The 25,388-nt window shown below is 36.6% G+C and overlaps 4 protein-coding genes and 1 non-coding gene across 8 annotated transcripts; all 5 read left to right on the top strand.

Moving 5' to 3' along the window:
- Positions 1 to 607: 607 nt before the first annotated feature.
- LOC119985006 (probable E3 ubiquitin-protein ligase RHB1A) lies at positions 608 to 3,740 on the top strand. The gene is made up of 5 exons (XM_038829152.1): positions 608 to 771; positions 1,196 to 1,321; positions 2,395 to 2,821; positions 3,038 to 3,147; positions 3,238 to 3,740. The coding sequence occupies exons 2-5, from the start codon at positions 1,253 to 1,255 to the stop codon at positions 3,265 to 3,267; spliced, it is 636 nt and encodes a 211-aa protein (XP_038685080.1). The 5' UTR covers positions 608 to 771; positions 1,196 to 1,252; the 3' UTR covers positions 3,268 to 3,740.
- A 2,731-nt stretch (positions 3,741 to 6,471) lies between these two features.
- On the top strand, positions 6,472 to 9,690 carry LOC119985433 (ubiquitin-conjugating enzyme E2 4-like). The gene is made up of 6 exons (XM_038829740.1): positions 6,472 to 6,560; positions 7,758 to 7,836; positions 8,154 to 8,287; positions 8,384 to 8,436; positions 8,577 to 8,705; positions 9,245 to 9,690. Exons 1-6 carry the CDS (start codon positions 6,472 to 6,474, stop codon positions 9,379 to 9,381), a joined length of 621 nt encoding a protein of 206 aa, XP_038685668.1. The 3' UTR covers positions 9,382 to 9,690.
- Positions 9,691 to 10,411: 721 nt separating this feature from the next.
- On the top strand, positions 10,412 to 10,483 carry TRNAT-UGU. The gene has a single exon. It is a non-coding gene; the product is annotated as a tRNA-Thr (tRNA).
- A 367-nt stretch (positions 10,484 to 10,850) lies between these two features.
- Positions 10,851 to 19,112, top strand: LOC119986173. 4 transcript variants are annotated; one of them, XM_038830729.1, is made up of 8 exons: positions 10,851 to 11,432; positions 13,391 to 13,504; positions 13,598 to 13,665; positions 15,219 to 15,291; positions 16,886 to 16,989; positions 17,081 to 17,197; positions 18,500 to 18,599; positions 18,794 to 19,112. In XM_038830729.1, the coding sequence occupies exons 2-8, from the start codon at positions 13,421 to 13,423 to the stop codon at positions 18,968 to 18,970; spliced, it is 723 nt and encodes a 240-aa protein (XP_038686657.1). In that variant the 5' UTR covers positions 10,851 to 11,432; positions 13,391 to 13,420; the 3' UTR covers positions 18,971 to 19,112. The 4 variants fall into 4 exon arrangements, with proteins under 4 accessions (XP_038686657.1, XP_038686656.1, XP_038686655.1 ...); XM_038830728.1 differs by having other exon boundaries at positions 10,851 to 11,471; XM_038830727.1 differs by lacking the exon at positions 10,851 to 11,432 and adding an exon at positions 12,634 to 12,912.
- Positions 19,113 to 20,042: 930 nt separating this feature from the next.
- LOC119985007 (PAP-specific phosphatase HAL2-like) lies at positions 20,043 to 24,951 on the top strand. Its single transcript, XM_038829153.1, has 4 exons — positions 20,043 to 20,441; positions 22,313 to 23,000; positions 23,298 to 23,661; positions 24,602 to 24,951. The coding sequence occupies exons 1-3, from the start codon at positions 20,285 to 20,287 to the stop codon at positions 23,599 to 23,601; spliced, it is 1,149 nt and encodes a 382-aa protein (XP_038685081.1). The 5' UTR covers positions 20,043 to 20,284; the 3' UTR covers positions 23,602 to 23,661; positions 24,602 to 24,951.
- The last annotated feature ends 437 nt before the right edge of the window (positions 24,952 to 25,388 follow it).

Raw genomic sequence — 25,388 nt, 5'->3', positions numbered from 1 at the left:
TAAATCATCAATAACTTACACCTAATCGATATTGATACAATTCTTACTATTCCCCCGCGCATGAGTCATTGCTTAGATATTGTGGTGCAAGGATTTTCCTAAACCCAAGCACTGAATCTTGAAAGTCCGCCCCTGACCAATCTTTGGGCATGGATCCTGCTTAAAGGTATTGTATGCTTTAGGTCTGGATCTGGCCTCCCTCACTGTTAGAATTCATGAACTCTTAGTACCAACTTACCACTAAGAAGTCATGGGCTCTAGTAGTGAGGGAGGCAGGACTTTGCTAAGAAATAAATATGTGAGGGTTAGACCCAAAGTGGATAGTGTCTTAAGCAGGATCTATGCCCAAAGATTGATCAGATGCGGGCTTCCAAGGTTCAGCTTGGGCCTAGGAAGATCCTTGCAGCAAAGAAACTAACAGCTTTAGGTGAAGGGCCCAATCATGATGAGAAGCCCAAAAGCCACGTGGCACAAGAGTATCATCCATTAGTCCACATCAGCAAACTCATCACACATGATCTCAGGGCGCGTGGAAGCAAAATTAATTTCCACAATATAAATTTAATAAAAAATATTACAATAATTGATAATTCTAGGCGGTGAAATAGGTTCTCCTCCCACTGTCACACGAAACACAACACTACTCCGTCTCTTTCACTGCAAAATTCTCTTCTTCTTCTTTTTTATCTTTCCCTAAATTCCCTCTCCAGTAATCCCAAATCGAATCCACAACGATCGCGACGTCGCCAAACAGATTCAAGAGTCCTGAAGGTACTGTACTTTTGATCACTGGCTTTTCTGGTTTCTTCAATGTTTTGATTCTATTGACTCGATTGTTTGTTTGGTTGAATATCTTTGGCTTTGATTGATTTGAATTTTATTTTTTTTTAATTGTTCTTTTGGTACTTTTATTGATCTTCCGCTGGTATTGATGGTACTGTTCTGTTGAGTTTGGCTGCTGGTTATGGATTGGGAGCTGTGATTTTTGTTAGGGTTTCGCTGATTGCTGTTTGAACTAGGAGCTTATTGTATGGTTATGTTGACTGTAACAGTTAGGTCAACCAAAGAGCTGTGTTGCCAGTGGACGATCAGTTTCCTGTATATCCCTTATTATTGAGCTGTTGACTGTATACATATGCTCTCACACCATGGGACTGTCTTTTGTTTTGTGAATCTTTCTTTTGCTGAACTGCAGGATATGATGCATCAACTGTCTTTAATTTTTGAGGGCGTTGGATTTAAGTAGAAGGGAATGGGAGGCTGCTGCTGCTGTTGTTCTTCCAAGAGAGCTGAATTGAACAGCCCAACTGGATACTATTATGTGAGTATAATGTTTTACTTCATTGTTAGATTATTAAGTTAGGGCATCACAATCGAGTTATTATTGTGACTTATAGCCAATCATTATATAAAAATTTTCCATCATAATATGGTAGAACATAACCTCATGGAAAATTCACATCTTCTCTTATTTATTAGATCAATTTGTTGGTGATTATGTAAAATCTGCTTTTTTTGGTCTTAGCTTAGCCTGTCTAGGTTTTCATGGGACGTCTTTTTGAGCTGTAATATAGTTTTCTTGTTTGTATCCTCGAAATTTCGACATACCTTTCTCCTTATTCACATGGCATAGATTACCTTTTGCATGAGATAAGCTCCCTGTGGCGCAATTGGTGGCTGTAATTTGCCACATTCTAGCCCTTGTATGATTTTTTCAAGGTATGCACGTACAAACAATCCAGATGTTGTAGCTATATTCGTGCATGAGAAAAAAAATAGTTGGCAATCAATTCTTTTATTTTTGCTTCAGGAGAATTGAGAAGTAAAAGCATACACATGAAAGTGTAGCATTGCAGCACTGACTGACAAGTAAGCAAAGGCGTGCCACATTAGCAGTTTACTTCTCCACCAATTTGAATCATTTTACTGGTTCCATAGATTGATAGATTCATCCATTCCTTGTAGAGAAGTAGATTTCATGCTGAGTATTAGTGGTTTACTTCTCCATCTAATTGCTCATGGTACTAGGTTTATGGCTTGCAATATTTGTCAGAGCATTAGTGTAAGTAAACTTAATGGTAGAGATTGATTTACTTTTAACAGGATTTCAAACAATTTTTCTTTAATGCTTGACTTGGAGTTGGAGTCATTTCTTTAGCTGTTTGCTTGTGGAAAAATGAAGTAACTAAAAAATATTCGTTGCTTGTTTAATTTTCAATCTCTCTGCAGTACCCTAGGACATTGGAGGAACGTGTTCCCTTGTCATCTCCCCATGTTGCACCTTTTCTCTAATGCTTGACTTGGACATGTAATCATTTCTTTAGCTGTCTTCTCGTGGGAAAATGAATTAACGAAAAAATATTCATTTCTTTTTAATTTTCATTATTTCTACAGTACCCTAGGGCATTGGAGGAACGTGTTCCCTTGTCATCTCCCCATGTTGCACCTTCTGCAGTCTCTTCAGGGTTATTGGTTGATACAAATCTGGACACATCAATTCCTGATGCTTACAGACCACCACCGGTACCTATGCCATTTGATGCGACTCCTGGGCCTCCTCAAGCTCGAACTACAGCTCAAGAAATTTCAGGTGATAAGAGAGATGCATCGGTGCAAACAACAATTTCCGATTGTCTTCAGGAGTCAGCTGATGGTAATGACCTAGATACTTCTCAGAAGTGTGAGGATCTGAAGCAATCAAACAAAGGCGAGATCAATTATGATATTGAATCATTGAATGAGGAAGAAATTGAGCTTTCAAAGTCAGCTATACCTGTTTCTGCTGTGGAAGAGGAGGATGCTTGTCCTATCTGTCTGGATGGTAAAACCCTTTTTCTTATTCTTTCATGCATGCAATTGCGGGTTGCCTTACTGTACTTGAAATCATTTTTTGAAACTTTTGCTATTCCGGCTGCACTTTATTTCTCTCCTTGAGCCTTTTTCCTTATGTGGGTGATAGTGGAACGTTCAGTGCATTATGTTTGGAACAGAGACCTTGTGTTGAGACTTTTTTAACGTGATAACGTCTTCCCAGCAGACTATGATGTCGAGAATCCCAAACTCACCACGACATGTGAGCATCATTTTCACCTTGCCTGCATTCTTGAATGGATGGAAAGAAGTGATTCCTGTCCCGTATGTGATAAGGTTTGCCACGAAAATATATTTGTTTTTCAGTGATTGGATGTTATCATCAATTACCGTGAATGACAACACCTGCATTCTGTTCTTGTGCAGGAACTGATATTCGACCCTCCAATCGATTAGTAACAAACATCCTGGAAGTTCATTACAGTTCAACTTCTTAGCCAAGGTTACAGGTGCATGAAGTTCTCAGTTTTTGAGTTTGCTGTTCAGTGTCTGCAGATTTGGATTCTCTCTCTTTTTCTTTGTCCCATCTCCCTCTCCCGGTCTCCCTCCCCCTTTCACTCTATAGGAGTTGATGCCTTTTGAGGTACCTGTTGCCTCTATGATAAATTCCCTTGAGCTGGGAAAAATTACTTTGAACGTTACCTGGTAGTAAAAATACAGGGGAAAAAGTTTGTGGAGGAAAATGTCAATGAAGCCATACACATCCCTCAGTCTCCAATGTCTCTATACATTTATACATTCTCACTGGTACTTGTATCACCATATTAATTGTAAGTTGCATCCTTAGAAGTTCATAAAAAAAGTTGCATCGCTAGAAATCCAATTATCCAAGACGGTCACGTGGTTTGCCCACAGAGCCAGATTACTTCTACAACAAAGGAATGGGGAAAGGTCCTTCCCTCTTTGATCCCCCTCTCAGCTTTTGGCTTTATTAAGCTAATCTCCGATAATTTGATTTCTGTTCTTTTCGATATACTTTGCTAATAGCTTTACAAATGGCTCTACTTCTATTCGCTCTGGGGTCGGTTTTTTTTTTATTGCTGCTTGGTGTGAGGAAAGATGGCGAAAGTTAACTGCACAGGCCGCCTTTTATTAGATGATTTGTGCAAATTCATTTGATTTCGAGTTTTTAGTCAAATGGATGTTCATAGGCATCTTCAAAGGTTCAGCTTTGTATATGATATTCCTTTGTGTTTTTACATTTCCATCATTGGCATGTCTAGAATTAGAACTAGTGTACAGTTCAGACGAGGACATTAGATATGAGAATGGTGAAAATATGTATAATAAACAGATGGCTTGTTTTGTGTTGATTGTCTTCGAACTTGCAATACACGTGCTTATCCTTGTTATTCACGTTTTGGTTTTTTGTCAATTCGAAATAAATTATCTGCATAAACTCAAAAGTTGCATAGACTTTTGTGTTTGGAAAAGGTGCAAATGCAATCAAAGGGATCATGTGAATCAAGAACACAAAGGAAATTTGTATTGGAAGTGGTAACTGAAAGCGATGTAGCCAACTAAGGCACATAAAAAGAATGTGGGACGAAGCCGCCTGGAATTTTTATGGTGCTCTTTATGCTGCCTGCAAGTAGCGATGAGATATTGTTGTTTAACGCATAATTAGGATTTGATTCCCATGAGCCACACGAGATTGCATGGATAAATTTGGATGAAGAATCGATGCCTGTTTAGAGACTTTGTTTGGCAGGTGTCTTCTTCCATAAACTATTACATGATGATGCGTAATTGATACTCCGACGAAACTTTGAAATTATCAAACGGTCATACTAGGTCAACTAATCAATGGATGCCACTAATGTCTTCTTCAGCCAATTATCAGATGATAATGCATATCAATTAGAATTGTTTGCAATCAGGTTTTTTTTACATAAATTTAATCGATCAAATAATTAGTATCAACAAGGTATTTGTAGTCGGGTTTTTTTTTTTTACATAAATTTAACCGATCAAACGATTAGTTTTGTTGATTTTTTAATGTTTGGTCAATTTTTTCGATTTCATTGAAAAATGTGTAGGTTTTTTTTAAAGAATACCGACCAATCGAATTGGTTACGATGATGAATTCCAGTTTTGATGATTTTTTAAAATATAAACTGTCAGTCAAAGGCCTGTTGGTTAAGTTAATGGTTAAATATAGTTTTCATTCAACGTACACGTTGAATGTACACATTAACACATGGTTCTACTCTTATGACTTATCACTTACTAGTCTTATTTATTAACAGTGGGCAGAGTTAATAATTAGGTATTAACAGTGGGCAGAGTTAATAATTCCCCTACCACCCACAGCTTTAGACACGCCGGAAATTGCAGTCAAGAAGCAATTTTCTACACCCATATTCCGTAGCCTCTTGGATGGCTAGTTGAGCTACGAGAGCTTCTACAGTAGTTGTAATCGGTGACGGAAGATTGAGCAGTAACGGCAGGAACTTCTTCACCATTTGATTTCCTAGCACACATCGGCAATTTCGTTTGTATGTTATTCTCTTTGTTGAAATCATCATCATCATTATTGTTATGCTTTTTATTTGTAAGTCAGTGTCACTGTCCTAATCTTCTGGTTGGGAACAAATGATGATGTTGAGGTCTCTTGCCAACAGGGAATGTGTGCTTAGGAATATTATGATTTATATTTTTAAGCCTGTCTTTAGCCTATACTAACCTCTATCTGTATCTAGTCAATCTCCATCTGTTTAGTGCAGAAACAAACTGCACGGGTAATTTGATGCCTTCAAAATGGTGAACTTGCTGTTGATTCTTTGTATGCCTCTTTACTCATGATTATTGTCTGTTGAAGGTGGAAGAAGTTGTTTTCAAAATTCAGAAGCTTGAAATTGCACCCTCTTAAATGTCATATGAGAATCTCATATCATATTGTTGCGATTCACTCGAGGTATGATTGAAGATGGAATGCCCTTTTAATGTTAAGGAACAATTTGAATGATAAAGTAAACTTTTTTTCCCTGTACAATAGTCGTTCTTTAAAGATTGAGGATAAACCATTTTTTTGGATGTGCTTTTCCTGGTTGATTATGGGTGCAGATGATGTCATGTGCATTGCGTTGTCCATGCTTAAGTATTTTCTCTTCTCATGTTTTCATTGTATTTTTTGTTTGACTTATTTGCATTCTCAAAACTATGCAGAAAAACATCGGTGGAGGCTTAATGGTTTGCAAGCAAATGGAGAATGCAGATGTGAAACCAGATCCAGATTCCCAAAATTTCACCTATTTAATAAGCAACTGTGATAGTGAAGAGAATAAATAATGTAGCTATAATTTTGTTGCTTTACGTTTTGCTTACTGCTTGTGAAGAGTACCTTCATGCAGTTTTTTATTATTGAACAACATAGTTCTTTGTATAGTGGATGGATGTGTTTTCCGTAATACATGAAAGTATAGCGTGTTGGGTTTTGTCATCTTTGCTTGCAGTACTGTGAAGAGTTGCAGTGTACTGGAGTTCAAGTTACGAAGCATGTTTTACTGGTCCTTATTAATGCATATGCAAGTATCGGGCAGTTTGAGAAGGCAAAACTGGTAGCTGTACGCGTGGCATTTTCTTCTTACGACAAGAACCATGCAAGTTAATAGAACTCTCAGTATTGTTGGTGGAACTTTTGAGATTATTTCATCTGGGACCAATTTCAAATATCACAAGAACTTGAGGTATGCATTCATTTGATTAATTTCTTTCCGAGTAAAATGTAATATCTAGTTGCCTCCTAAACTGTTAACAAATTTCTTATATATTAAAGGAAAAAAGACTTATAGTCCATTATGCATGTCTAACATCACTGTTCTGGATTGTGTACCTATTGCTTTGACTTATTCTGTAATGCCTTGGCCACACATGCCTGTTACAGGGATGAACACACAGGAAACTAAAAAATAACATGCAGATTTTTATTTGGGGTCTTTTTTTCAATCTTTTCCTTGTTTACTTTACTTCACCTATTTGCTGAGCATTGTTATACAGCCAATTGAAAGACAGGGTTTACTGTTGGATAGTTGAGGGACAAAATGTGAAATACTTTTATAGTTTAGGGACATAATGTTCAAGATTTTCAAAGTTTGCCACGTAGGAATTTTCTGATATGCTACCTTGGATTTTTCTGGCTACTTTCTCACTTGAAGGATGAAATAGGTATTTTTCCATAGTTGAGGGACGAAATTGAGAGCAACAATAGTTTAAGAACGAAAATGAAACTACGTGTATAGTTGAGAGACGAAAAGTTATATTTAGCCACTAGTTAATGAATGTCAAGTGCTCTATACCGCTATTTTTCCTTTGCAATACCGTACCCTTTAAAATCCGCAAACATATTACCTCATTAATTGTAATTTACAACTTAAAGAAAATAATATAGAAATAGCAATTAAAGAAATTTCCATGCAAAAACAAAGCTAATTTCAGCAAGAAATTAAAAATCCTAATTATTAGCTATCCAATTTCATGTCAACCTTTAATGAAAATTTAATTCACCAATGCTCATGCAAGTAAGAAAAGAAAAATTTGTTGGTGAAATTGTCCATTATGGTATAGTTCACCTTCATTTACTCACAAAATGTTGCTGCACGTGCACGCTTTGAATGCATTGCATGTATTTATAGTCTCCCTTGAACAACAACTATTGAGTCTATCTGCCTCAACTTGAACAACAACTATTGGGTCTCTGTTTGTTTATGCAAAAAAAAAATGTCTTTTTCATTGAAACGTCGAGACGTGGATTTGACGGAACTGTAATTGTTTTTTATCTATCTAACTATCTATAATGTTGTGATTCTTTAGTTTTTTGATTTGATTTGATTTGATATGGATTTGTTTTGTGGTTAATTTTCTAAGTGTGATTGATTGTGACACAGGATGATGAACAACTACAAAGTGGAGACGATTGATGATGGATTGAATGAGTTCCATGTTGAATTTCAAGGACCAAAAATAGTAAACAATAATCTAAATCCACATCTCCTTAACCATATTTGATCCTCCCCCACTTTTGGCTTTGTTTCACTGCATTGAGATTGTTCTTTATGTAAATACTTGGAGTTGTATAAATATGCTTGACTTGAATTAACTGTCTTTTTTCCTGACCCCTTTTGGGCTTTTCTTTGATTTAGATTAATTAGGTTCTTTCTATATGGAATGCGATAATCAATAATCGCTGCAGCTTCGCTGTTCAATGATTTTCTTCAATGAAGATATATAAACTGATTATGTTTATTGGTTACTCGCTTAGCAGATTGAAAATCTGAATTAACTTTGGTTGTAACTTGGCAGCTTTTTATGAGGGAGGTGTATGGAAGGTAAGGGTGACGTTTTCAAATGATTATCCTTATACATCTCCATCTATTGGCTTTATCAACAGGATCTACCATCCGAATGTTGATGAAACGTGAGCCAGCTTTTTTAGTCAAAACTCTTGTTTTGCTGTAGTTTTTCTAATAGTTGGCGTTGAAGTCTCAAGTTCTTGTTTGTATTCGAGTTTCAGGTCAGGTTCAATCTGCTTAAATGTCCTCAATCAGACATGGAGCCCAATGTACCGTAAGCATCTGCTCTATGATCTTCCAATACGTAGCAGTATTTCATCATTTATTTCAGTCACCTTTAGATTCTGTTATCATCTTGTGATTATAGAGTTTGAATCATAAAATCATATTCTAATTTGCTTTAATTCCAAACAGAACTGCAAAATGTGTTTGATGTCTTTCTACCACAACTTCTTACGTATGCGAACCCATATGATCCACTGAATAGAGAAGCTGCTAAACTAATGATGCGCGATCTTACTGCTTATGAACAAAAAGTGAAAGGTAGTAGCAATCATACTCAAACTTCTATGTTCTTATTTCATATTGCTTTGTTAAATAAATTATGCAGTTTCGCCAATGTTGGACTTAAATAAATAAAATTAATACAGGTATCATTTTTATGATCATGTATTGATATATCAGCTTTTCGATGTAATATCTAGTATCTGTAATTGGTAGACCTGTTTTATGGTGTTGAATGTCATTATTGTATTTGTTTCATGCCTGTTTTGTGATTGTTGAATGTCATGTTCGATATAATTATATTGTTTCAGGCTACTTAATTTGACATGTTCAATGTTTAAAGACTAAAAGCATTGGTTTCTTTGTTCTTTCAACAAAACCAAATGGCCTACTACATCACCAATACATCCATCTAATGTTATATCTATAGGTATCTACTTCTCTACAAATGCTCAAGTGCTTCACTTTTAATCTGCGGCTTCGTGTGTAACTATTTCTTTATGTTCATGTTCTATTTCTGCCAATTTGGAAATTCGACTAGTTTTCATCCATGACTTGCACATCATTGTGTTTTTCAGAGCATTGTCAGACATATGCAAAGAAGTCGGAAGCCGTTGTTGCCAAAGAAGAGGAGAAATCTAGCGACATGGAGCTGAGTGAGGATGAATGTGACTCTGGTGACGACGAAGCTGCTTGTCAAATGATCATTGATTGAATGCAATATAATTATGCTTTTTCTAGGAATCTGTCTTGGAAAATGATGAGACATTCAGCTTCTGGCAAATTAAACCCTTAATAATGCTCGTCAAAACATTAAACATTCATGCCCCTCAATTTAGTTTTTAAATCTATCAAGTTTCGGATATTTGTTGCTTGTTTACAGATTGATATTTGTTTAGTTGGAAACTGTTTATGATCAGAGTAGCCTGCTTTGCTTTGGGTGTCGAGGATGAACCTGAGGTTTGAGGGTTCTTCTTACTGGTGCATAGATGCCTGGTGAAGGGTGTTTATTGCAGAAATGACTCATATTGTCGTGAGTAACTTGCGCTACATGATTCATGATCATCCTAAACCTTGTTTATATGGCTTGCTTCTGTGTTAAATTGCACAAACCATACCTATGAAATTGGTTTTGTGTTGGGAATTTTAGCATTTTAAAGATGTTTTTCTGGTGTGATTTTCTGATGGTATGATATATCAATAACCTTAACATTAAGATCGAACATTGTTAGGTCTGGAAATAGGTGAACATTGCTAATATACTTGTGAAGAAGTATTTACCTATGCTTCTCTTGTATGTCCAATTCTACCCGAGCCTGGACATGACACTTGATTGGGGGGTTGTACTCGAGCCAAGCATTGGCATGTCCAGGCTCGAGCTTGTATGTTTGTTGATCACATCAATAATTTGAGCTCTAATGCAACCAAGCTAAGGTGAGTTAAAATGGGTGGAATCAAATAAACTAAAAATAAAAAATGAATGTGTGTTGGACAATTAACAAAGCTCGTTATTTATAGCTCAGTGGTAGAGTTTACCATAATTTTGGAACTCACATCACCTCATCACGGGAAGTCAAAACAAAACACATTCCGAAGAGGACTCTTGAGCTGGGTAAAAGTTGAACATAAAACTAAGGTTAATTAAGCTCGAACTCAATGGTACTACTGAAGTTTCGTTTTGTGTGGGAAGATAGGGTTACTTTAAAAAAGATATGGAATTAATGCTGGCTTGGTAATCAATGAAAGCCCTTATAGCTCAGTGGTAGAGCGCCAGTCTTGTAAACTGGAGGTCCGTAGTTCGATCCTGCGTGAGGGCATTGAAAGTTTTCCCTTTTGCGGCTTTTTCTTTTCTTAAAGATTTTTTTGCCCTTTTCCTTTATTTTTAGAGAAAAGTATCAAGGAACCCTTGAACTTTCACAAAGAGACCGAGTCTTAGTCCAAACACAAAAATATTTTTTGATTTATTTATCCGAACCATAATTCAAATTAGGTTATTGTTCAATTTACTTATCCGTATTAAAACCAATCTGCGTTTAGTCAATTAAATGCATTCGAAATCCAATTAGAATCAGAGTCCACTCAAGTAAAACCATAATTAAGTTATTGTTCAATTTACTTATCAGTATTTAAATCAATCTGGGTTTAATCAATTAAATACGTTCGAAATCCAATCAAGATTAAAGTCCGAACATGTAAATATTTCATAAACAAGTATTGTTATCCGATATGAAATCGACTTGAAGTCGATTTTTTTTCCACCCTAAGGTGACGGTCACATTTAGGCCTTACCGACAAAAGCCCATTAAAGAACGACATAAACCTAACCACGACTAAAATAATGTATTTCAAATGCCTCGATTATCGCAGAATTGACCAAAGAAGTGATCTGATCTGATCTGATCTGATCTGATCAAAGTATCAGATCACATCACAAGCAAACGATAAATCACTCATAGTAGACACACCAGATTATTGCTCTTCTTGCAAATAATGAAAATCACACCACCGATCTGATCAGAGAAGACTCCTTGATCCTCCGGTCACGGTTTTGACCATCAAATTCAGACGGACAGTAATTCCTAATAGCAGTGAGCTCCCACGGCGCCGTATCAAGGGCCAACCACTGCTCCACCGTGAACTGTTGCTGCGAACACGGGGTGTGTACTCCCCCTGTAAATGCCCATCAACGTTTGTGGCTTCTAAAAGCGGTGATTCAGAGTCAGAGTGGCCGGAGAGGACCATTATACTTACACTCTTCTCCACCAGGAAACATTTCCCCTCTACGGTAACACTCTTCTCCACCAGGTAACAATCGGCATCCAGACGTGTCTTTTTGCCCAAAGGGGATACCAAATCTTCATCCCTCTGATCCATCTTGATCTACAATTACTTGTGGTTTTAATTTATCTTTCTGGATTGTTGATTTTTTTTAGTGGATTAGGGTTTAGGGTTTTACTAAGAAAGAGAAGCCATGAAGAGAGAGGAGAGGAGATAGGGAGCGGGAGTTTTCTGTAGACAAGGTGATGCAGACGGAATTGAGAGTTGCAACCAATTGGTTGGATGGAGAATTTTGAATAAAATTTGGGGAAAAAATTAGGGTTCGAGTAGAGATTTGCTATCTCAGCTCCGTTTGCCACATAATCAAGTTTGGACGGTCAATTAACAGTCAATTTGTCAACTCGATAGTTTGACTGAACAAAATTATCCAATTATGCTGGAGTGATTTAATTGAAACAAATTCAACTATCGATGGTTAAATTGACACAATTTGAGAGTTAATGACCAATTTAAGACACGGGTCATCTTTCAGTGGTTAAAAGTTATATTAACCCGTACTCCATACTCATGTACATGTTAGTTTGAATCGTTATCATTTCTGGTCCATCGTTGATTCGGTTAATCGAACTGATTAATCAATTACTGATCAAGGGAAGAGGTGATTCTAGAAGAATGATATGATCTCTGAATTCGTAATTAAAGGAAGAAGAAGTAGGAGTTTTTGATAGAGTGAAATAAGATTTGGGGGCAAAATTAGGGTTTGTGAAGAGGAGTTTTGCCACCAAATAAGATTAGGTTCTATTGAAATTGGGGAATTCTCAACTCCTAATCCCTTCAAATGGTCAGATTCTTGGTGTTTTTTTTCCTTCAAGAAGTGATTTTGAGTGTTTTATTTTCTGATTAAAATTCTTTGGTATCAAAAATAAATCTTAACTGGGTCAAATCAGAGCATGATCAATTTCTTCAATTTCGCTGCTTTTGAATGAATCACGCATAAAAAATAGTGATTGACACTGTTGCAAAAATGGGCTAGTCGCTAGGCGGTGCTTGCCATTTCTATTAGAGGTTAATCGGACCACTTAATCGTTAATCGGATCTAGTCGGACCTAATTGACCTAGGCTTTTTTTTGGGCATGGGCCTTTTTTTAACTGGACTTTTTTTTGCCCCAATTTTCTTCTTTTGGCCCACTTTCTCATTGAAGTCCAATCACAACTGCCCAAAAACTCCCTCTTCTAGTCTTCTGCTGCGCGACTTCACCCTCCAATTGCAGATGCTTGAACCCTAAAATTCGCATACGTATGTTCTTCGCTTGTTGCGCTGGGGATTCGACTCGGTTCTGTGCTATTCACTTGTTCTATTCTTTGCTGTCGCTTGTTATAGTCTCTGCTGGATCTATTCTGTATTCTCTTTCATTGGTTCTAGAGGTGTTCCTGTTCGTCGGTTGTTCTAGTCTGCTGGTCGACTCAGGTTCTGTCTTCAATCTGCTATTCTTGTACCATCTCGTGTTCTGTACTCTGTCTGCTAGTCTCTGCTGTTGTGTTCTTCGATTCAATCCTTTGAAGAGTCTCTGCTCTTGTGCTCTCTCTGTTGTGTTCTGTATTCTGCACTTGCATTATCTAATTAGTTCAATCAAATACACTCATATATATATATGTATGTATGTATATTGATTGAATGATTTTTTCATTTATATTGTGTATTTTACACACACACATATATGATATGTATTGCATATATCTATTTATCTATTTTTTAAATTAAAAAAACTCAAAACGATTAATCCGATTAATCCCCGACTAGTCCCCGATTAATCCAATTAATCCCTAAGTCCCATGAACCGCCTAGCGGCCGACTAGCGATTTTTGCAACCATGGTGATTGATTTATGATGCCATGGCAATAGATGGTAACGGTGGGTTGTCTTTACTCTCTGTATTTAAAATCAGGTTTCGTGTTCGATTGGAAAGTGTCTTGCAATGGGAATCAGTAAAACGGAGGTGAACTTGAGGAGGTTGCTTGCAGCTGCTCCTCAACAGCAAAACCAAGCCAAGCTTATGCATGTGAGTTGTTACTCTCGTGAGAATGCATTGTTTTAAAATGTGTTTTCTAGTCTTACTGTGTCATGAGATAAGGAATTTTCATTGACTCTGCAGTATGTTTCTACTTTGCGAGGACAATTAGAAGAGTTGGCAGAAGAGAGAACCCCGGAAGGGTTGCCAAGGTATGCATTTATGCTATGAGCACTGAAATATATTGCACAAACTACAGTGTATTTGTCTATATAATTTCTGGTTATGCTATTTGTTGAAGCCTTTTTCAAGTTACCCGTCTGCCTGTGTGAGTAGAAATGGGCTCTTTTGGTTACTCAGAAATGTAGAGTGGGAATCTTTTTCCACTGGACGTGTAAAAGAAATACTAGCATTTTGCTTATTGGTCCTTAATGGCTGTGACTGTGGGCGAGTGCCTTAAAACTTTTACTAACTTGAGAAGAATGGGGAAGATATCTAGATAAATCAATCAGTTTTCTTCCATGAGGTCCATGTGGTTGCTTTATGGATTTTTTGTTGATATCTGAACTGAGGCTGTAGGACTCTTATTTCCATTTGGTGCATCTACCTTGTAAAATGAGCACACCATATTCTTTGTTGTCTTTTCAATTTAGTATCATTAATGCGTACAAAAAACAGCTTCACATGCAGAAAATTGAGTGTCATACTGTGCTGAAGTAATTGGATCTTGTTCTTCAATCAACTGATTGGGCTGTTTGTGAGACTCTTAGATTTTTCTTTGTTCGTTTTCTTACTATTGCTATTGCGACTATTAACTGTATAGTATCCTTTTATGTGAATAGTAGACTGCCTTCTGTTCCAAGTTGTCTCTGTGGTAGTTGAAGGAGCCTATTGGCTATAACTGATAGTGTTCATGAATGTTTTGACTTGGATTAGACGCTTGAAATGAAATTCATTTTTTATGGTTGAAAAAGAGTTATTAATGTGGAAGGTATCTGATTGCGTCCACCCAGGGCATAAATCATCTAAATTGGATATTTCTTATGTTCTAGGCGAGTTGAATAAGTTAGTACTTGTATTACTCTGTATACAGAACAGCTTTGTGATCGAAGATGGCACTTTTTTGGAGCCTTGTTGCTGATCCCTAGTTTCCAATGAATTATGGAACTTGTTTCTCACGTCTCATCCATCGTGTCCTCTAGATGATCTTGAATGTTGTAAAGCTTTGATGATTGATTGATTCATTCTCTCTCTCTTGACAACATGGAGTTATAGTGGAAAGTCCCAACGTTTATTGGGACTTATGAATGAATTTATATTGAGTTTTTATAAGCTTTTCAGAGTAGAAAATTGCATGGAGTTAAAAACCCAAGCATGCTAGCATATGGAACATTGACTGATCCCATCAGTGTGACGTCCGATAAAATTGGAATGCTACAGAATGTTAGCCTTGTCCCCTGGCAAGGATGACATGCCCAAATCGCAAAATGCTCCTAAAACATAGAACATTAATTGCTAGACAAATCTTCTTTTGTTCATTGGTCTTTGTTTACTATTCTAGTTGCAGGATGATTGGTTGTTCTCAAGTGATCCAAGAAAGAAACAAATGTTGGATAAAGTTGCTTTAGATGTGAAGTATCCCCTCCCCCCCCGGGCCACGCAACTCCCAATAATTTTTAACCATTAGAAAGGAAAAAAGTTGTAGATTCACAACTTCTTACAAAATTGTAATAACTTAAGTTCTATTTTTGATATGTTCTCACAGAGTTTCAAAGGTGAAAGTGAATGAATATTCAGAGAAGATCGAGGCCATTGCTTCTAAATTAGTTGCTCACGTGGTGCGTGTATAAATTGAAATTTTATGAATTTGTTTCTATAGAATTTTATGATTTTAATGAGATGCATATATGTATATTAGCATTTTTGGGTCGTAAAAGGTAATTATACTGATTTATTAGTTTGTTAATCACGGCATTCTAATAAAGGTTGTTGTAATGGCACAAATATCTTGGACTCCATGTAATCTTTGTTTTGTTCGAAAGCCAGAAGGCGCAAATTCCATCCCATACTAATTTTGTTATTGTTGGTAAGGAATAGCATGGAATTTGGCAGGTTACTGCTTTAACATAAGTCAGAATTTTGGAGGAATGCTCTAGAGTCAAAAAGACAAGTGCACTAGATATGAAGGCTTTGGAAAAACACTTTGTTGTTAAGAAATACTTAGGAGTGATCCGTTTCATTATCTTGAATCTATTATACAGAAAAGAAGGTGAGAATGAGGAGAATATCATCCATGGACTTTGAGCAGGTTGGTCAAATGGAGAAGTGCAATGTAAATGTTTTGTTTGAAAAAACAGACTATCCATTCAAAAAGAAGATGGAAAAAACTAAGCAAACTGGAATGGGGATTTTACAGAATTGCTATGAGCCTATAAGACCAGTTCTGCTTAATGTATTAGAGTTCTGGGAAGTATAGACACCAGTTTCACATGATGCTGATGGTTGAATAAGGATTTTGTTGTGGATACATTTTAAGATAAGAAATATTGACTAGCAGACAGCAGTGAGTGCGTTTCCTAGCAAGTGGATGCTGCCCCATTGAGTATGTGATGCAGGAGGACCATTAATATAGGCTTTTATAAGTTAGTCTATTATTGGGTTAATTTTAAGTAAGTTTCTTTAAGTTTTCATACCAAGGGTATTGTCGAAATTTCCAGATATGTTGGAATTTCGAATTTAGTAATAGTTATTTGTTTTGAGAGTCTTTTATTAGGTTATTTTGTTAAGTCAAGTCCTAGTTATAAATGGAGTCATATTAGTTTACTTTTAGGGATCCTAGTTTTATTTGAAGGAAGTTTCTTATGTAATTAGGATTACTAGGAGTCTATATATATGGATGCAAGTCAAGAATAAATAATAATGAGAGTTTTATACAAATTTGTTATAGGAGAGATTCCTTAAACACACTCGGTGAGAGGCTGAGAGGGGAAGGCGAGTTTATCCAACTCTACCTGAGAGATTCAGGGTACTTTTTGTTTGATTCAAAAAAATTCAAGAATTTTGTTCCAGTTTCAGACCTGGGAATTGTGAATTCCTGTCCTAGGGTTCTTAAATTTTGGGTTTAATTTTGGGTTAGGGTTTTGGTTGCTCAATCCTAAACAAATTCTACAGCGGTAGTTCAAAAACTACATCAGTATGTTTGTTTGAATTCTTGGCTTTCCATGCTACTTTTTTCTAAAAATAAAAGAAAATTTTCTGAGGTCTGGTACTTTATTGGTATGTTATGCTTATAGTCATTCAAGCCTCTATTCCTCTTCTTTTTTCTTTATTTTCCTTGTTTTATATTTGTGTTCCAAACATTGGTCATGATTGATTATGGATTTTGTCATTACTAATTATTTTTTATTTCATTCATTCCTGTCTGGCATGCAGGCTTCACCTGAAGACTTTTCAGGGGATTCCGCCAAAGAAATTTCTCCAACAAGTGAGGAAGAGATTCCCATCCCCTCTTCTCCAGGGCTGAGAAGGAGATATGTGTAAGTAAAGCGGTAGTTAATGATTTGTGGAAATGATGCTTGATCCTGTTGGCAGTTATTATTGTGATTTTCTTTACGTTGAGTTACTTAGTCCATCATTCAGGCCTGCTGTGAATGCGGAAGATAGAAGTCATGACACCAGTAAGGCAGATACATCAGTGGCTGTCAAACTGGATGCTTCAGCACAGTCACACATTGAAAAGCACAGGTATTTCATAAAGCTTACTTGCTTTTATGACTTGAACTCATTGAATATTAAGTGATTTAAAAAGGATTTTACAATTTGGTGTAAAATTTACGTATGATTTATATTTGAATATAATGTTATTTTTTTATGTTACTGAAAATTGTTTCCTAAACTTGGGTTCAAGGAGGGCAGTGAGCTGCGTACATGTATCAGCTTGCAGCAGTTTTAGAAAGCTCACGCTTAAACTACTTAGACAAAGTTCAGTTAGTGGCAGCATTATGGACTGTGCTCTTAAGTTTCTTGTTTCAATGTATGGTAGAGATTGAATCTTGGTTAAAGCCAATATCAAGTGGAGTGCCAGTTTCGCCTTTTCCTTTAATCGGGATTAAATTTCACCTTGGAATTAGTATGTTCTAACAAGGACTACCTGGAAAAAAGTTTATAATGAAGGTATTTAGCTATAATAAAATTTAGCCAAGCAATATATTCTCCATTACATATTTGCTCAAAACTTACATAATGATGGATGTCTGTGCTTAAAAATAAATGTAGTAAAATTTAATTTGTTCCTTTTTCTTGCTTTCTGATGAGGGCAAGCACATGGCCCCATGGCAAGAGCCTTGTGCGTGAGAGTTGTTTACTCTTTTAACCTTTCTTTTTTCTCTGGCTTTTTTGATCAAATATTTTGTCAATTATGATGTCCTCTTGCAGGTGTACTTTTGCAATTGCCCTTTGAATTAAGTCTTTTTGGTATAGGGATTAGGTTTAAGTTAAAACTGCAAAAGAGAGACTTCAGTTAAAAGTTTACTGAAGTAGTTTTTTATGTAATAAGATCATAATGAAGATAATAAGGATGTAAACACTCTCTCAGCAATTGGAGTTTTAAAGGCTCTGAGAAATCTAATTTATATTCAGGACTGGAGTGAGCAAAAACCCATGAGGAGTACCAGGCAAAATTCCTGAGCCTTGTTTAAGAAGTTTGCTCAAAATTCAATTTCTGGCCAAGCTTCATGAGATTCTTGAAGAAGCCACTCAGCCTACACCATGGTGGTTGCTGCCCACTGATGATGTTGTATAAGGACCTTGGGATTTGGATGCCTCTTGACCATTTCATTTACTTTCTCTAGTTTAGTTAGATTTTATCCCAAATATAAGCGTAACTTTGAGTTCTCCTTTGGGTGTTCACATATCCGGCCTTCTTTTAATAGCTATATCGAAAATTTGTACCGCAAGTGTTTGAATATATTCAATGAATGTTCAATTTAAATCAAAATGATTTTTGTATGGTATCATTACTCTGATCTTTTCTTCCACTTGTAACAGAAAGCTTCAAGAGGATTTGACTGATGAAATGGTGGTTTTGGCTCGACAACTTAAAGAGGGTAGTCTCATGATGAGCCAGTCTGTGCAGAACACCGAAAAGGTATGATTTCTACCATACTACTAAATCCTGCATAGTTCTTAAATTCTCCTTGAGAACTTTATGAGATGCATACAATGGAAGTGTTGCTATTCCCAGAATATAATAACGTTCATGTTATATTTTGGCAATAACGCCATCTATAAGTTGCGCACTGCTCTGATGTCCCTTGTCATCGAACAATTATTTGGATGCAGATACTTGATTCTACGGAGAAGGCTATCGAGCATAGCCTGGCAGGCACTGGTCGTGCCAATGTGCGGGCCATGGATATATATTCAAAGAGTTCGAAGACAACATGCTTCACTTGGCTTTTGATGTTTCTAATGACATGTATATTCATTATGGTCGTACTCTTAATTCGCATCACCTGATAATGCTCAGAACTCAAGTTTCTCCTCCAAATGCTACTCTTGTATTGTTTCTAATGTCATACATCGGGTTCAGACCAACCTTGTACTCTTTTTTCTTGATGAAAATGGAATATAGGTAGTTAGACACACTATGGTCAATGTCTATTTTAATGCTTCAAAGTTGTATTCTTTTTTCTTCTTTTTTTATGGCTTCAAAGTTGTATTCAAGAAAAAGCTCAAGCCGGTAAGACCAATGTTTTCATATGACAAATCGTCAACTTTTCAGTAAGGGCTAACCATATGCTAAACTTCTCTGATAAATGTATTTGTGTGTGTGTGTAGGAATATCTATGTAAATCTATAAGCTTATGTATAAAATCAATTTTTTTTTATTATGAGATTGGTTTTATCTATAAGCTTACATGGCTCCAATCTCACAAAAGAAGAGAGGAATTAGTGTGTTTGGTCAAATTCTGCTTGGTAACTTTAAGTGCATAATTTGACTCCCTTTTTTGGTAATCGGGAATAGATCATACCGGCTTATCATTCGAACATTCAATATGAGTCTAAATTTGAGACGTCAGGCTCACATGCACAGAAGTGTCTCATCTGATGATAGTGTAAGTTAGGTTAAAGCTGAGCGCATGGTCACAATAGTATTGTTTTTAGTGAAAATCAAACTCAGAACCTCCCGAATCCATACAATTGGACCCCAACGAGATTCAATACTAAACCATCACCCAAGTGAATTGAGTGCATAATTTGAATCTACATCACTTGTCTTGTGTGAGGTATGTTACAATATTCAATTCAACGAGGGATCGAACTGAAAATCTAGTCTAGTGCTTATACCACACAATTTCTTTTGCAATTGTAGAGAAATAAAATAAATGAAACTACACGAGGGAAATTCACATCATAGGCTTGGGCCGCTTGGCTCCATGTTAAGGTGGACGCGATTATACTATTGTAGTACGAGTCGTCGATGTTGAAACTTCAAAGTCGAGTCCGCAATTCCACCTGATTGACGTCAATAATGCGACAAGGTCGTTTTTGGTGGCTCTGATTGAATTGTCCTCTCTGTTTCTCATATTCAATTCGAAAAATTACTCGCTTTTTCTTCTCTCCCAAAGTCCGGTCTGGGTTTTTCATCTGAGGCAAACAAGAAAAAACAATACTTTCAATGTTAGAACCATAGCACTGTGTGATTGCAGAATGTAGGGACGAAAGCTTCGAATTTTTTTCCATTGTTTCAGCGAATACCGAGGTGGGTATTTGAGGAAACGTTGTTCCTCCATCTGGGTATTTAATTTTTTTTTGGGTTGAGCCCGAATCATGGATGGGGAAGGCAAGTACGCCAGAGAGTTGGACGTGGCGGTAAGAGTTGTGCATATGGCGTGTGCTCTGTGCCAGAGAGTGCAGGAGGGGTTGGTGTCTTCAAGCAGTGGCCAGGTTACGTCTAAGGATGATGATTCTCCTGTTACTATTGCAGGTACTTGAAGTTTGTGACCATTTTTTAGGGCATTTCATTTTGTTTCAGTTTCTAAAATTGACACATTGTGCTTTTTGGTATTTAATAAGAAACTGAGTTTAGGGATTTGCATTTTGTGTTTAATTAGAGTTTTTCTTGTTCCCTTGCATTGTTTGTTTGCTTGACAAGAAACGGTAGGATTGTAAAGGAAAGTGAGATTACATTGAAAATTACAGTTTGGGATTGTAATTTTAAGATTTAGGGAACTTGCTTTTAATTTCAATAATGTGTTTTGGTAATGTATTAGAACTCAGAAGGATCATCGACTAAAGATTCAACGAAAGAAGAGCTTTAGGAATGGCAGTTGTTGCTGATGCTGATAATCAGCTTCCGTATATATCAATTCATATAGTAATATAAAAGCATTATGTTCAATAAAAAAAGTCTAATATGGTGAGTTTAGATAACCTATATGACACAAAATCCTGGAAGTTTGTTGAGTTAATGATTGATTTTGATTTTCCCAGTTCTGGTGAGCATTCTGTTGTCTGGAGATTTTGTGTATGGCCTTTCTTGGAGATAGAAACCTGAACATAAGTGCCATTTGATTGTTTGATGCATATTGCATAGAGTTGAAGCGGTGATGATAATGAAAAGACTTGGGAGTTTGTCTACATGATATATAGAGCGACTGGATAAAAGCATTTTATATTTGCTTGCTTATCGATGTTGACAAGGAGAAGGTATTCAACAAATAAGGCCATTTTTTTTAAAAGTAGTGAGTTTGGGGAGCATGTGTCTCTTAATGTTGCACATTCAGGTCTTGACTTTAGAGATGGCCACTTACATTCAAAAATTTATGAAGGATAAGACTTTCCTATAATTTATCCATTTGGGGATCCTGCACCAGTCGTACCATAATCAAATTGATAATGAACTTGGACTGAAGAAAATACTGTTACCTGCAAAAGCAACATTGAGAAAATTTAACTGTACAATGGAAGTTGGTCCATACTATATTCTCTTCCTGGTATATATCTAATGATGCCTAATCAGGTTCTGGGTTGAGGTTCAGTGAGAAGGGGGTCAATGAAGAGAGTAATTTAGTTTATCTTGCCCTTCCTCGACCCCACCACGTGAGCCTTGTGCATGTGATTGTTTCCCTTTTTCTTTTAGTTAATGTTCAACGGGATCCTCTGCCCTTAGGCAGGGTGGTGAGGAGCAATCACTAAACTAGTGGTGCTCCTATTGACCAATTATATATGTATATTTGATGATTTACAACTCCCTCTCTCTCCATGGTATTGGGTGGAAAATAAAACTGTGATTGAACTCTAATTGCTTGGGACAGTAAACTCGCTACTAAAATTGAATTTTATGTGGGTTTTTTTGGTAAGCATGAAACTAACACTTCCCTAATGCAGCAGAAGTGTACAAGAGGAACAGAAAATTGCGAACTCTAGTTGAAAATTAAAGGAAAGATGAAACGTTATGAAATTACGTTAAAATATGGTGCCTAATACTTAAAAGTGAAAAGTACAAAATTCTAAACAGAATTGGGTACCAGAGTATGGATGAGCAAGGCTGTTCTCTTGCACTTGCATCTCTTATGGTGCCATACATAACCATTGAGAGTCAGTGTAGGAATATTTGATTTCATATTGGTTTTCTCCGCGGGTGAAATTTTAGATACTTGTGAGAGAAAAATAGAATAGATTAACCTGCAAGTAAGTGATCAAATTGCCTGCAGATGCAACATTCATGTTGATTTTCCAGAATAATGTTTCATTTGTTTAAATTTTACTTTATAACCTTCATTGCATCAGTTTTACTATGTGCATTGAAAAATACTGTACTCACACTTCTGGATATATTCTATATTGCTTAAAAAGATTGGAGTGTTCAAGCAACTGTCAGCAGGATACTGTCAGATATTTTTGGGGATAACAATGTATCAATTGTTGCTGAAGAAGATGTGCAAACCCTCTCCAAGCCTGAATCAACAGATTTGCTGGCAGCCGTGGTGAACACTGTGAATGAGTGCTTGGCTGAGGCACCAAGGTATGGTCTCCCGACTCCAGCCACTGCCCTTGATACTTTCCAAATTCTTGAGGCTATCGGTAGATGCAACTCTTCTGGGGGTCCAACTGGAAGACATTGGGTACTTGACCCTATTGATGGAACATTGGGATTTGTACGTGGTGATCAATATGCTGTAGCTCTAGCATTGATTGAGGATGGAAAAGTTATGATTGGAGTTCTTGGATGCCCTAATTACCCGATGAATAAGGAATTGCTAAATTACCCTTATCGACACCATCAAGCTTTGTCAAAATTGTCTAAACCTGATCCTGATATATGGGAAAAAGGATGTGTAATTTATGCAATAAGAAGCAGCGGTAAAGCTTGGATGCAGCCATTGATTTATGGAGATATGAAACTTGAATGGCCAAATTCTGCAAGGCAAATCCATGTTTCTTGCATTGATGATCCAGCACTTGCAACCTTTTGTGAATCAGTGGAAAGGAACAATACAAACCACTCTTTAACTGCAGGAGTTGCTCACAGCATGGGGCTCAGGTGTGCCGTGTTTCTATTTCCTGTTACATATTTGAATTGTAAAATATTTCTTCCACCTATCTAGTTGTGTTAATCTTTTTAGCAAAAATTAATGAATGATTAAACTTTCTTATGGTTATAGGATTAAGAATTTCCAACGAATGATGTATTTCGTTAATAAATGTTCATTTTGCACATGCTCTCCTTTCAGTTGCAATTAGATGCCTTTGGCCAATGTGTTGTGTAGAAATTGTTAACTTTTTTACTTTACTGATATTCTAGCCTCACACGAAATCTTCTTTTACAATTTAATGGCAGGAAAAAACCCTTGCGTGTATATAGCATGGTAAAATATGCAGCCATTGCTCGAGGCGATGCTGAGATTTTTATGAAGTTTGCTAGATCAGGCTACAAAGAGAAGATATGGGATCATGCTGCTGGTGTTGTAATTGTGGAAGAGGCAGGTGGTGTGGTAACTGATGCAGGAGGACGTTCCCTAGACTTTTCGAGGGGTGTTTACTTGGAAGGTCTTGATCGAGGAATAGTTGCTTGCTCTGGCCCCATACTACTTGAGAAGCTAATTGGGGCTGTTTATGCTAGCTGGGACTCTTCCAACCTATGAAACTTACTGCATTATGTGGCAATGGAACAAGCAGAAGTTTATGTCACTATTTTGGGCTGGGTAAGATCATTGCAGAACCTAGCATCTTACATCATTAATAACTTTCGTATGTGAACATATCTGCATATAGATCCCTTTTTTTGACATTTATATAGAGCCAAAATTAATCTTATTTCCTGAAATCGATTATTATAATTCAAAGAATGAGTTTTAGCATCTTCAATTCATGAAAGGAGAAATGGGAATAATCCTAAACTTACCATAGAAATGCGAGACCTCCTATTTTCTCTCTGAAGCCATAAGTTTTCTGCTTTGCATCTAAAACATCATAAACTATCAGTGACAGGATCAAAAGTTAGTAAGACTTGCCACTAGTTAATCTGAAGTACAATTTGGCATGCCTTCTATTCAGGGATGCAAAACTCATCATAGTTCAAAATTTTCCTTCCCGCTGTACATTTTTCTAGGTTTAGTGGGAAGAAAAATTTCCAGGTGTATCAAAGAAAGAGAGTATTTTGATATTTTCTTTCTTATTCTTTTAATTTTTTCAGCCTTTCTTTGTTCTCAATTTTTAAAATTTCCCATTAGGTGACAGGCTCCTATGAGTATGGGTTGGTGGTATAAAAACCTTGATCGTCACCCACTATTGACAGACGCTAAGGGCAAACCTCGTCTTCCTTGTAGAGTTGCTTCATTTCAACCTATGTGAGAGTAAGGGTACTTAAATCTTCCTTCCCCACCCTGCGAGCGAGAGTCTTGTGGATGGGAGTTATTTACGTATCGCTAGGTCCTTTGCAAAAAATATTACCGCTCTGATATAATCAATTTTGTTAGCTTATTGGATTTTGTGCTCTGGGTCTTTTGTTTGAATAAGAATCATTCAGTAAATTTAGTGACTAGTGCTAAGAATTTATGTAGCAGTGACCAAAACGGTTTGGTAGCATTTACACCAACAGATTGCTTCCTATATTGGTCTTGATCTCTCTTTCATCATTTTCAGGTCAAGCGATTTGCAGAGAACAGTCACCGCCAAAGTTGGCCTGCATCCTTTGATTCGAGTTGGACATCATTTGGTGCCTTTTTCAACAAGTAACAGACTGGTCATTAACTCGATGATTTGAGGTTTAGTATCAGTATGTGCTACTTTGAAGTCGCGGTTAGCTCTTTGCTTTCCTCAGCTAATGTACGAGCATCCGGTTTTCGTAAGGTTGCTTAGAACTTTGCTGCTATTTTAACAATTTCAAACATAGTTTTGCGATGACTATTTTAAAAAAGTAAAACTCATACATGAATTTTATTCAGTTTTCTATTCATTACTGCAAATAACTCGCATCAAGAACCTTTCACAGATCTTTACAATTCTTCCACATTGTGGCATCCCTGTTCAAGATTTTCTACTCTTGATTGTCTCCTTTAGGCTTGGAAATTTCTAAGTGCCTGATGTGTATAAAATATATGATAAATTAGACCAAATCCCAGAAGTTCTCATTAAGATTCCCTTTGCTGAGGAGTATATAGTCGTAAATTAGTGTTGCTTACTGCAAGTTAATCATGTTTTCACATCCTGTAATTATCTTAGACTGTTTATCATGTGAGTTGTTCATAGTCACGATTGATCCACCGATGATCGCTGAGATTAAAACCAAAATACTGAGATTAAGTTCAACATTGCCATTGTATTCAATATGCGAATACTTGATCTTTGGTTTTGGTTATTCAGATACAAAACAAGTGCAGCTATTTATAGGAGGATATAAAAGAATGAATATGTGCATTTAGGGTTTCTT

This window comes from Tripterygium wilfordii, chromosome 19 (assembly GCF_013401445.1).
Source record: "Tripterygium wilfordii isolate XIE 37 chromosome 19, ASM1340144v1, whole genome shotgun sequence".
Taxonomy (NCBI): Eukaryota; Viridiplantae; Streptophyta; class Magnoliopsida; order Celastrales; family Celastraceae; genus Tripterygium; species Tripterygium wilfordii.
This window is presented reverse-complemented; position numbering and strand designations above follow the sequence as displayed.

Excerpts from the sequence above, each read along its gene's own strand:
- LOC119985007 (XM_038829153.1), top strand. The coding sequence starts at position 20,285 with ATGGATGGGGAAGGCAAGTACGCCAGAGAGTTGGACGTGGCGGTAAGA. Across the intron at positions 20,442-22,312 it reads TTCTCCTGTTACTATTGCAG|ATTGGAGTGTTCAAGCAACT; the intron begins GTACTTGAAGTT and ends TTGCTTAAAAAG. Across the intron at positions 23,001-23,297 it reads GCTCACAGCATGGGGCTCAG|GAAAAAACCCTTGCGTGTAT; the intron begins GTGTGCCGTGTT and ends ATTTAATGGCAG.
- LOC119985006 (XM_038829152.1), top strand. The coding sequence starts at position 1,253 with ATGGGAGGCTGCTGCTGCTGTTGTTCTTCCAAGAGAGCTGAATTGAAC. Across the intron at positions 2,822-3,037 it reads TTGTCCTATCTGTCTGGATG|ACTATGATGTCGAGAATCCC; the intron begins GTAAAACCCTTT and ends TCTTCCCAGCAG. Across the intron at positions 3,148-3,237 it reads CCTGTCCCGTATGTGATAAG|GAACTGATATTCGACCCTCC; the intron begins GTTTGCCACGAA and ends GTTCTTGTGCAG.
- LOC119986173 (XM_038830729.1), top strand. The coding sequence starts at position 13,421 with ATGGGAATCAGTAAAACGGAGGTGAACTTGAGGAGGTTGCTTGCAGCT. Across the intron at positions 13,505-13,597 it reads ACCAAGCCAAGCTTATGCAT|TATGTTTCTACTTTGCGAGG; the intron begins GTGAGTTGTTAC and ends TTGACTCTGCAG. Across the intron at positions 18,600-18,793 it reads CTGTGCAGAACACCGAAAAG|ATACTTGATTCTACGGAGAA; the intron begins GTATGATTTCTA and ends ATTTGGATGCAG.
- LOC119985433 (XM_038829740.1), top strand. The coding sequence starts at position 6,472 with ATGCAAGTTAATAGAACTCTCAGTATTGTTGGTGGAACTTTTGAGATT. Across the intron at positions 6,561-7,757 it reads AAATATCACAAGAACTTGAG|GATGATGAACAACTACAAAG; the intron begins GTATGCATTCAT and ends ATTGTGACACAG. Across the intron at positions 8,288-8,383 it reads CATCCGAATGTTGATGAAAC|GTCAGGTTCAATCTGCTTAA; the intron begins GTGAGCCAGCTT and ends TTCGAGTTTCAG.